General features: G+C 46.0%; 1 protein-coding gene across 1 annotated transcript in view; it reads right to left on the bottom strand.

The window, feature by feature from the left end:
* LOC141050976 (uncharacterized) overlaps positions 1 to 10,093 on the bottom strand; it is a 61,948-nt gene extending 51,855 nt beyond the window's left edge. Inside the window, exons 1-3 of the mRNA XM_073547742.1 lie at positions 10,044 to 10,093; positions 298 to 414; positions 106 to 218 (exon numbers count right to left, since the gene is read on the bottom strand). Coding sequence (XP_073403843.1) covers positions 106 to 218; positions 298 to 382 — 198 coding nt within the window. The 5' untranslated portion in view covers positions 383 to 414; positions 10,044 to 10,093. The remainder of the gene's footprint in view (positions 1 to 105; positions 219 to 297; positions 415 to 10,043) is intronic.
* Positions 10,094 to 12,474: the final 2,381 nt, after the last annotated feature.

The raw sequence follows: 12,474 nt of genomic DNA, 5'->3' as shown, positions 1-12,474 counted from the left end.
ATGCATCTATGGCAGCGAGCATGTCAGCGTCACTGCATGGAAGGGGAAGGGAAACCATGCAGCGGAGAGAGCATTAGGATTACAATAGGAGAGATTTAACGGCACCTTCTCTTCATCTATCTGATGATCCTGTGGAACATCGGGATCTTCTTGTTTACAGTCCTGTTGAAGAAGAGGACGGGGACATCTCTCTGGTGTTGTCCTCTCACTGGATAGAACTGGAGGAAACACAGGGACTGAATTATTTGTTTACATACACATAATTATAGGCCGTGTGTATTTAGTCCTGTCTATCACCTGGTGATGTGAGGGGCTGGGGAACCTCCATCAAGACATCCCTGTACTGATCTTTGTGTTTTTCTAAATTCTCCCACTCCTCCATGGAGAAATAGATGGTGACATCCTTATAGGAACCTGACACAAACAATAATAAGAAAGACGTAATGTGACATCATCAGAATCTCTCACCTTTCCAGTAAGTTTTTAGAGAATCTCTAGGGTGCAGTGTAATATCCTCTCTATCTGTGATGGGTCAATCAGGAAAATTCTCTTATATAGAAAATCCCCACTGAAAGGATCCACTATTGTAGGAATCTGAATGAAAAAGAAAAAAGTTTAAGAACACAAAACCTGAGAGGAAACTTTTGATGATATATTAGAAGAGAATCTTGGTTTTCCTGCACTTGGGGCAAAAATTCAGTTTGGCGCCACCTGCTATATACAGATTAAGCAGTTTGAGAAATTGTCATTTGACGGCTCATATATGATTTTGATACTTAGTCACATGCCATCGAGTTGGGCTTACCAATTCTCTCAATGTTCAGTAAAATATTGCAGCCCCTGCTTCGTTGATGAAAGCAAGAAGAGCAGCTAGTTGGCACAAGAACATAAGTATGAAAATCACATAAGTGGTCACATGATGACCGCTGGTATTAACAAGCAGAGCCAAACCCTGACAGTGCGTATATTGCAAACTGTTAGGATTTGCACACTACAGTGAAGAATTTTAATGCTCATAACAAATACAGATGTAGTCATCCTTAACTTAGCAGATGAAAATACTTCATCAACATAGCCATGTAGCACGATATCTGACAAGTTATGGATTGTTACATGCAAACAGGATCAGAACCAATATCAGCACAGAGATAGATCACCAGAACCACCATCAGTACAGGGATACATCACATAGCGTAGTAAACTGATAAGTTCTAATTTCACGTCTGCCCCACATACAATTAATGGCATGAGCGTTCAGTCTTCAGTATGTCCTCAAAAGGTAAGGAGAGACAAAGTTGTTATCAGTAATTATCAGACCATACAGGAACCTCTGAAATGAAGAGAAGTAGTTGGTATCATAAAGGGGGTTTTACACATAGCGATATCGCTAGCGATATCACTATAACGTCACCGATTTTGTGACGTTATAGCGATACCGCTAGCGATATCGCTATGTGTGATACCTCCGACCGGCTCCCCCACTGTCCATCGCTGATCGTGTGAGAATGTCCGGCTCCATTTCTCGTCGTCCTCTTCCTGCTGTGACGACGAGCGACGCGTGGAGGCGGGCGGGAGTACGTCAGGATCGCTGTGTGTGAAAGGGGAGTATCGTGCGCTGCGTCGCTGCTACATCGCTGTGAGGTCTGCCTGTGTGACAGCTCACTAGCAATCATTTAGCGATGCACCAGCGATCCTGACTGGGTCGGATCGCTGGTGCATTGCTAAATGTAAAGGGGCCTGTTAGCCAACAAACATGCGGGATTGCCTGCAATACACGGTAATGCCGTAGCCCTGTTGGCTACTGGTGTGATGGAAATATATACAGTTCATATAGATCTCACTTGCATGTATACTCCTATATACACGTATAATCACAGCTTATATATATATATATATATATATATATATATATATATATATATATATATATACACACTCACTGGCCACTTTATTAGGTACACCATGCTAGTAAGGGGTTGGACCCCCTTTTGCCTTCAGAACTGCCTCAATTCTTCGTGGCAGAGATTCAACAAGGTGCTGGAAGCATTCCTCAGAGATTTTGGACCATATTGACATGATGGCATCACACAGTTGGCGCAGATTTGTCGGCTGCACATCCCTGATGCGAATCTCCCGTTCCACCACATCCCAAAGATGCTCTATTGGATTGAGATCTGGTGACTGAGGAGGCCATTTGAGTACAGTGAACTCATTGTCATGTTCAAGAAACCAATCTGAGATGATTCGAGCTTTATGACATGGCGCATTATCCTGCTGAAAGTAGCCATCAGATGTTGGGTACATTGTGGTCATAAAGGGATGGACATGGTCAGCAACAATACTCAGGTAGGCTGTGGCGTTGCAACGATGCTCAATTGGTACCAAGGGGCCCAAAGAGTGCCCAGAAAAAATTCCCCACACCATGACACCACCACCACCAGCCTGAACCGTTGATACAAGGCAGGATGGATCCATGCTTTCATGTTGTTTACGCCAAATTCTGACCCTACCATCCGAATGTCGCAGCAGAAATCGAGACTCATCAGACCAGGCAACGTTTTTCCAATCTTCTACTGTCCAATTTCGATGAGCTTGTGCAAATTGTAGCCTCAGTTTCCTGTTCTTAGCTGAGAGGAGTGGTACCCAGTGTGGTCTTCTGCTGCTGTAGCCCATCTGCCTCAAAGTTCGACGCACTGTGCGTTCAGAGATGCTCTTCTGCCTACCTTGGTTGTAACGGGTGGCAATTTGAGTCACTGTTGCCTTTCTATCAGCTCGAACCAGTATGCCCATTCTCCTCTGACCTCTGGCATCAACAAGGCATTTCCGGCCACAGAACTGCCGCTCACTGGATTTTTTTTCTTTTTCGGACCATTCTCTGTAAACCCTAGAGATGGTTGTGCGTGAAAATCCCAGTAGATCAGCAGTTTCTGAAATTCTCAGACCAGCCCTTCTGGCACCAACAATCATGCCACGTTCAAAGGCACTCAAATCACCTTTCTTCCCCATACTGATGCTCGGTTTGAACTGCAGGAGATTGTCTTGACCATGTCTACATGCCTAAATGCACTGAGTTGCCGCCATGTGATTGGCTGATTAGAAATTAAGTCTTAACACACAGTTGGACAGGTGTACCTAATAAAGTGGCCAGTGAGTGTATATATTATAATCCACTGCCACGAACCAGACAGCTTTTAGGGGTTTTTTTCATGGCTAAGAAAAGAGGAAGTACAAAAGATGTGCAAAAGTGATGAGTAGATGTCTCAACTTTGTCCTGATTTCAAGAGTTACAGAGTTACACTTTAGTAACTTATCCAGCCTTTCTGTCATGCATTGATCACGATATATTCCATATACTCAGACAGCCAATAGCATTGAAGCTCAATCGTATGTTAATTAACTAAACATTCCTTTCTATACGTAATTATAAAACCATGTATGTGTAATAAACCTTCAGAGTATTGAGGGAATGCTATCCTGTAACTAAATGTGTACAGAGTCATTTCTTTGAGTGCTCAAAATACTCAGTTTAAATGGGAGCGGCTGCAGCACACACAGGGATAGATTTATCCCAACCAAATTTCCATAACATTGGCATTACTGTGATAGGCCAGCCACGTCAAGTCATCGGGTTATATATAAGACCCGGTGACACGATGCTCGACAAATTGTCCTCAGGAAGCAGTTCAGGGAGAGATGTTATAGGAGCGAGTGCTTCTTTTAGAGCAGGAATATATGCAGGGTTTAATATTGCTATTGCAGTACTTGTATAGCGTTGCTGCACCATTAAAAATCCTTTTCAGGGCTACATATTTTCTTTTACTTATTATTAATACTGAAAAGTTTGCAGGCATATATTATATACCCAATTTAAAATGTCAAGGTGTGCAGTGAGAGATGGGGAAACGGATGTGCAGCTGATGGCGCACACAGAGACTGAGGCTGTGGGTTAGGTGAAACTGTGCTTGCTGAGGGAGAACAACATACGCTCATCCATGAGATCTAGCTTCCTGTCCAAGATTGCATGAAGGCACGTGACACCATCCGAAGCCAGACCAGTGTGAACAGGTGGTCTGTTGGATGGCAGATAGTGCTTACAGTAGGTTTCCTAGCACCATGTTGGCGACACCAGTCTGAAATCTGTCTTCCGGAGGCCCAGTCTGGGTAGCTGTACCGGACTCACGCTCTGGTGAACGCAGCCCTGCTAAATCCCTGCTTCTGGTAGCAGCCCAGACGGGCATCACTGCCTCCCTCCCTCCACCCACTGATTTATTTCCTGAAGCCACCTGTCGCCTCTGCAGGCCTTCTCCTCTTTCCACTCCTTTTTCCAATTCTCCATGTTCTTGGCTGTGCATGGACATTTCACCTGTATGGCGTACCAGGCGTGTGGCCCATCCACCTTCATAAATCGCATGGCCTCCCCAGGATACAGGTTGCGGAGTCTTTGGGGTAAATATTCTCTTTATGTCAGTGTGCCTGAGGTACACCTTGTCTTTGGTTCCTTCATCCTGGATGAATTTGAAACCACAGATGTCAAAACTCACAACCATGCCATCAGAGCACAACTCCTCAAATTCTGCTACACGTGGCCCTTCACGTCACTCTTGTGTCAGCTCCTCTGCCTTCTGTCTCTCCTCAGTGGATTAATTTCGGCCTATACAAAATTCATGTATATACACATGTAGGGTTCAGACAGGTTCTCAGGATGCAGTGACGAGACACGAGACTGAGTGTGATTTGTAAAATAAACGTTTATAAATTGGTGCCACTGGGGCTTTGCTGAACAAAACAAATAGGCAACAACAAACTGTCCTCTCAGGGACTCAATAACATTTACAACACTTTTTCTTATATTATATGCGACTAATCCGGCTATTCCGGGTGTTGCAGGCCACGTATGGCCGAACTAAAGGTCCTTCTTTCCTATGGACAACTTATCCTTCCAGGCGTCGTTCAGGATCGCAGATGCGGCTGCCTTGATGCCCCGATGTCCCGGGATGATTGGGTTCGACGGGCCCTGAAGAATCTGTGCAGACGGGGCACAACAGGCCCTGAAGAGTCTGTGCTGGCGGGGCACAACAGGCCCTGAAGAATCTGTGCTGGCGGGGCACAACAGGCCCTGAAGAATCTGTGCTGGCGGGGCACAACAGGCCCTGAAGAATCTGTGCTGGCGGGGCACAACAGGCCCTGAAGAATCTGTGCTGGCGGGGCACAACAGGCCCTGAAGAATCTGTGCTGGCGGGGCACAACAGGCCCTGAAGAATCTGTGCTGGCGGGGCACAACAGGCCCTGAAGAATACGTGCTGGCGGGGCACAACAGGCCCTGAAGAATACGCGCTGGCGGGGCACAACAGGCCCTGAAGAATACGCGCTGGCGGGGCACAACAGGCCCTGAAGAATACGCGCTGGCGGGGCACAACAGGCCCTGAAGAATACGCGCTGGCGGGGCACAACAGGCCCTGAAGAATACGCGCTGGCGGGGCAAAACAGGCCCTGAAGAATACGTGCTGGCGTGGCACAACAGGCCCTGAAGAATACGTGCTGGCGTGCCACAACAGGCCCTGAAGAATACGTGCTGGCGTGCCACAACAGGCCCTGAAGAATACGTGCTGGCGTGGCACAACAGGCCCTGAAGAATACGTGCTGGTGTGGCACAACAGGCCCTGAAGAATACGTGCTGGTGTGGCACAACAGGCCCTGAAGAATACGTGCTGGTGTGGCACAACAGGCCCTGAAGAATACGTGCTGGCGGGGCACAACAGGCCCTGAAGAATACGTGCTGGCGGGGCACAACAGGCCCTGAAGAATACAGCAGGGTACGCCTTCCAGGAAGTCTTTACCGGCTCCCGCCTCACAGCGTAGTCATGACGCAGTCTCGAAAAATGACGGTTGGCCGGCCTCTACTCAGGGTCCCCAAGTAAACGGGATGGGGGCCTCTATGGCTGCCTATGGCGAGGTGGCGCCCCCCTGAGGCCGGTGATGACAGGGCCGCAGCTGTGGGAGAAGGCGGGGGGGAAGTGTCCTGACCGCTGTAGCGGATTGATGTGTAGCCGAAGCGGCCGCTTGAGGTCGCGGAGCGGTCACAACGGGGCGGGAAACAGCAGGTGCGGCAGTGTGCAACCGTGTGCGGGGAACGGCCTCAGGTGAAAGTCTCTCACATGTCACTTGTCGGTGAGTCCATAGCTTCCCCCTCACAGACCCCTGACGGTCTCTCCTAAATACACCGCCCGTTGCCCCGTTCCTCTCTATGTCATACAGCTTCCTGTCTCCTGTCAGGCTCTCTGCCAACTGACACCTGAGCACGCCCCCTGCTCCTTTTATCCTCGCCCCGCCCCCTGTTGCCCTGACAACTTCAGTCGCATGTCTCAATTCGCTGTCCCCCGGTGTGGTTCTTTCAGGAACCCTGATGGCGGTCCCCTTGGTTCCAGCCCAGTCACTTTCCGGGGGTCCTCCTCCCCACATGCAGGCTCCCTCTCCCTGGGTAGGAAAAGGTACCAGACAGGCCTGGTATTTTGTATCTCCCCCTCATGGGCATCCCAGGTCTCCACTCACCCCTCTTGAGCCTTTCTGGTCTCGAAACACGGTGCACTCGTGAACTCATTACGGCACTGTTCGTCCACATTCTCCACCTCCATTCAGGCCTCTTCTGGCCCACTCTGGTCACCCTAGCAGTAGACATGGTAATCGCAGACTACAAGTGTCATCCACATGCTCTCTCTGCAGCCTCGTCCTACATCCATCTGAGCCTTCATTGCTGCAGCGCCACCAGGGTTTCGAGCTGGAGCGCATTCTCCAGCACTGATACAGCACTGGCTAGCACTCACTCAGCGATCCCGCTGAAAGCCATAATGACGCCTGTTCTGTCACTCTCATGGCAAGAGTGCAAGCGCACGACAGAGGAAAATTGAAAAACAAGTTACGCCTGCATACATAATGTCAGTCGAAGCAGTAAACACAGCATCTTTTGACACAGTAAATGTGCAGGCGCGTGATGTCGAACAACATAAAATTAATAAGTTAACTGCATGAGGAAACCATATGTTGCACCTGCGTAACTAATAATCATTCACTGTAAAGAATGGGCCAGCACATGATGTCAGTCAAAGCTGTGAACACTGCATCCGCGCATGCAGATATATGCGCAAGCGGCACCAAGCAAACCAAAGGTTTGTAATATGTCTACGCGAATGAAAGACCAATGACCGTGAAATTATGCAAATGTCTGTCGTCAGTTGTGTGTCAAAACAGATGGAACCACTGAATCGATGCAAACTTCACATGTGCACAGGCACGTGACATCAAACTAAAGAAGATATACAACTATGCAGATGATAAGTAGTTATGGCAAGATCAAACAATTATGTGATGTCAAAAATTACATCTGTGCGCACTGACAAAGTGAATATGTTTGCATAGGTATGAAAAGGAAAAGAAAAAAAAAGGCTTTGTCACCTATGGCACACTTGTGCATTATTCTGTTTATAAGTCTGTTAGTCTCTGTTGGACTCCATGTAGCCACGGTACATTCACTTTTTCCCCCCTTTTCCTTTTTATACCTGCACAATCGCATTTACTTTCCTTTGTCAGTGAGCACAGAAGTAATTTTTATTGATGCCACATAATTGTTTATTTTTACCATAACTACAAATCATCTGCGTAGTTGTAGTATTTTTTTTTTGTCGTTTCGATATTGCGCACCTTTAGGGTATGTGCACACGTTGCGGATTGGCCTGCAAAATTTTCCGCACAGAATCTGCATCTCTTGGCAGAAAGCGCAGGTCAAAATGCTTGCGGATTTCATGCAGAATTTATGCAGATTTTTTGCGGATTGTCATGCGTTTTTTGAAGTGCGGATTTGCCTTACTCATTGTATAGTCAATGGGTGCAGAAACGCTGCATTTCTGCACAAAGAATTGACATGCTACGGAAAAAAAAACACAGCGAATCCACGCAGATTTTTCCTCAGCATGTGCACAGCAATTCTCAAATTCCCATTGACTATCATTGGTACTGTACTACATTGCATTGATGCAATTCCGAGTGTCCAAAAACGCTGTGGAAACGCATCAAAATCTGCAACGTGTGCATACAGGCTTACACGTGAGAATGTGAAGATTCAGTGGTTATATCTCTTTTGACACACAAATGTTGCCATCATTGGTCTTTCATGACACACATCTGTACATATATCTGTGAACGTGTAAAGAAAAAGCCGGTCGGCACTGCCAATGCTACTGCCGATGTGAGACTGTCATGTCCATACTGCTCGTGGAGGCTGAACCCCGATATCTCGGGTGCTAGTGCAGAAAACACAATGTATGAATCCAATGAGAGGAAAGAATAGCATAGCACTCACCGATCCAGGTGAAAAAGTCCGCTATGCTACTCTTTCCTCTCATTGGATTCGTACATATATCTGTGTTCACGGCTTTGACTGACGTCATGTACTGGGACATTCTTTGCCATGATTGACTATTACATATGCAGGCGCAACATATGGTTTCCTCATGCAGATACCCTATAAGTTTTATTTTATTCAACGTCACGCACATATACTGTGTGCACAGCTTCGACTGACATCATATGCTGGTTCATCCTTTGCCGTGATTGGATATTATGTACACAGGCATAACTTGTGGCTTTGCTTGCCTGCTGTTGTGCGCTTGCACATTTGTCATTTAGAGGACTACCTTGATGTGTGCATGGAACATGAACTTTATTGACACTTGTGTATGAATTGCTAGTTAACTGGTGCGCAAGCGCACTGGGTACATCCACACCCCGTTTTGAACTGTGGATTGCTCGCTTTCTTAAATTTGGTAATCCCGACTGCCTTACACGCTTCTTTTCTCACAGATATACAATACAATAGTGAAGAGGATTACCTAAGCTATTCCGAACTTTAATAGAACACAAAAAGGAGCAAAATATGGAATATTTTTTGACCATGCCCCTACTCACACCCACAAGCGACACACATTAACCATTTCTTTCTACCCTAACAGGAGATATGAGAGGGGGCGGAGCAGTGGGGAACATTCAGTGTCCAGCTGGAACGCAAGGCCTAGACCCAAATCCAAGACTGGCCCTCTGTATCTGGGATGGTTGGGACCTGTGGGTTTATTTTTTGTTCATTCATTCCTAGTTGTAGCAGAAATTTTCATTTTAACGGAAGCTTCACTTTATGAGGTCTTGCTTTGGCGGGTCTGTATAGCCGAACTTTGATTTTTTTATGTGCATTTATTTCAAGCTCCCTGTACTATAGACTCGAAACTATAGAGGGGAGAAAAAAAAAAAAAAAATCCGCACAGAAAGAGACATAAAAACGCAGTGAAAAAAAAGTAACCTAAGTTACCTAATAGGTACAGAAAATCTGCAACATCATAAACTCACTAAAATATCCAGACGGTTGGCAGTTATGTTAGGGCAACATGGTGGTTTAGTGGTTAATGCTGCAGCCTTGCAGTGCTGGGGTCCTGAGTTCAAATCCCACCAAGGACAACATCTGCAAGGAGTTTATATGTTCTCCCTGTGTTTGCATGTTTCCTCCCACATTCCAAAGATGGGGCTCACAATCTAGAGTCCCTATCAGGGACAGTGCCGATAATGTCTGTAAAGCGCTGTGGAATAAAATGTCATGTGAACGCAATCTGAAAACGTTGTGGCTTTGGGGCTGTTTTTTCCTATCGGCTTCTATGTGGAGCCTGAAAAAACCACAGCTGCGCTTCAAACTTCACCAAAAATGCATCAACTACGGGGAAAAGGCATAAAAAAAATGCAATAATCAGAGAATATTGTTATTGTGTCGTGTGGTGTGTGGACACCTACAGAAAACGTGTGTACGACATGCACCGATGGGAGCAGCATGTGTATGATGATGCACTGAGTGGAGCCGCGCGTATCTAAGGCCTATGTAAAGAGCAGAGCCGTATATGCATGGCGTATATAAGGAGAGGAGCTACACATGTACGGCGTGTTTACAGAGAGCCGTGCATGTATGATGAATAGCCGCGCATGTACAAATAGAGCAACACAGATACACCTACTTTTTGTCAGCACTGAGGGGGTTACTGCCCCCGCGGACAGTAATGGGGAATCTCCAGCACCTACCTCCACCTGCAGAGCCGCACACCACATATATGGCTGTTCTGTGCACACAGGACCTGGGATGAGGTCACAGGAGGGGAGGGGTCAGAGGTCAAATGATCACAGACCATGTGGTTATGATTTGAATGGAGCAAAGTTGTGCATGTATGAAGAGGAGTCGCGCATGTATGTGTCATGGAGCCAAGTGAGAAAACTGCACCCTTCAAGGTGCTCAAAACCACATTCAAGAAGTTTATTAAGCCCTCAGGTGCTTCACAGGAATTTTTGAAATGTGGAAGGAAAAAATAAACATTTAACTTTCTTTCATAAAATTTTTCCTTTAGATCTATTTTTTTTTTTACTTTTGCAAGGGTAGCAAGAGAGGAACATACAATTTGTTGTGCAATTTCTCCTGAGCATGTTTATACACCATTTGTGGGGGGAAAACAATTGTTTGGAAAGGAGTGCCGTTTCGCTTTTTTGAAAGTAAAATTTGCTGGCATAATTAGCGGTTGCCATGTCGTGCTTGGAGAGCCCCTGATGTACCTAAACAGTGGAAACCCCGCACAAGTGACTCCATTTTGGAAACTAGACCCCTTAGGGAGTATATATAGATGTGTGGTGAGCACCTTGAACCCACAGGTGCTTCACAGAAGTTTATAACGTTGAGACGAGAAAATTAAAAAATCAGATGTTTCTGAGCTAAATCTTTTTTAGCTACAAAATTTGCATTTTTATAAGTGGAAGAAGGAGAAATTGCTCGATACAATTTGTTGTGAAATTTGTCCTGAGTATGCCATTACCCAAAATGTGGAGGAAAACAACTGTTTGGGTGCACGGCAGAGCCTGGAAGGGAAGGAGCGCCATTTGACTTCTTAAATGCAAAATTTGCTGAAATAATTAGCGGATGCCATGTCGCATCTGGAGAGTCCCTGGTGTGCCTAAACAAAGGAATCCCCTCAACAAGTGAGTGACTCTATTTTGGAAACTATACCCCTTTGGGAACTTATCTAGATGTGTATTGAGCACCTTGAACCAACAGGTGCTTCACAGAAGTTTATAACGTTAAGACGTGAAAATAAGAAATTACATTTTTCCCAGATAAATTTTTTTTAGTTCCCAATTTTGTAATATAATCAAGGATAACAGGAGAAAATTGACTTCAAAATGCATTGTGCTATTTCTCTGAGTTCACTGATACCCCATATGTGGCTGAAAACTACTTTTGAGGCACAGTGCAAAGCTCAGAAAAGGAGTACCATATTGCAGTGCAGATTTTGCTGCACTTGGTTGAGGGTGCCATGTTACATTGACAGAGCCCCTGTGGTTCCAGAACAGCAGAACCCCCCATTAGTGACACCATTTTACAAACTAAACTTATCAATGAATTCATCTAAGGGTGCAGTGATTTTATTGACACCACAGGTGTGTCACATACATTTACACCATTGGTATGAGGAGGCAGAAAGAGCAACTAGGTGAATATAATAAAATATCACTTTATTAAACAATTCATTATCAAAAAGTACAATGTATAGAGTAACAATAAATATAAGCATCAGAAAACCATAGCAAGATAATCCAGATAAGCCACAGGGGAGTAGCAGTGCCCTATCATGCATGCAAACAGCTTGAGATCATAAGGTTAAATAAAAAAAGCTAGTGCCTGACTTGCTTCATGCATATAGGAGAGCTCCAAGCAGCGGTCCATAAAGGAAGTAAAGCATGGACAAAACTGTCCATGAAAAGTATAGGACCAGAAGGCTGGAAACGCACCAAAATCTGGGGGACACTGCAGGCAGCCCTGGGCCGGGTATGGAACGCGTTTTGTTGCACCACTTTTTACACTGTTTTTCTTACAAAACGTACATGTGTAGCTTCTCTCCGTACAAACCCCATGCACACCCCATGCTCTATACACTTGTCGTACATGTGTAGCTCCTCTCAATAAACATTATACATACGAGGCTCTGCTCTATACACACATGGCTCCGTTCAGTACATGTGTAGCTCCTTTCTGCACACCCGGCTGTGCTCTACACACGTCATGCATAAGTAGTTCGGCTTGGCACACGTCATACGCGGCTCCACTCGGCACACGCCCCTTCCCTCCATACACCTTGTACACACACGTTGTTCCACTCCGCACACCTCGTACACTTGTAGCTCTGCTCCGTACACCTCGTACACACGCGCCTTCGCTCCATACACCTTGTACACACACGTTGTTCCACTCCGCACACCTCGTACACTTGTAGCTCTGCTCCGTACACCTCGTACACACGCGCCTTCGCTCCATACACCTTGTACACACACGTGGTTTCACTCCGTACACCTCGTACACATGTGGCTCCGTTCCGTACACATGTGGCTCCGCTCCGTACACCTCGT

This window comes from Dendrobates tinctorius, unplaced genomic scaffold, assembly GCF_039654945.1.
Source record: "Dendrobates tinctorius isolate UK_male_01 unplaced genomic scaffold, ASM3965494v1 ptg000155l, whole genome shotgun sequence".
NCBI classification, from domain to species: domain Eukaryota; kingdom Metazoa; phylum Chordata; class Amphibia; order Anura; family Dendrobatidae; genus Dendrobates; species Dendrobates tinctorius.
Note: the sequence above shows the minus strand (reverse complement) of the source record. Positions and strands in the feature narration are given on the sequence as shown.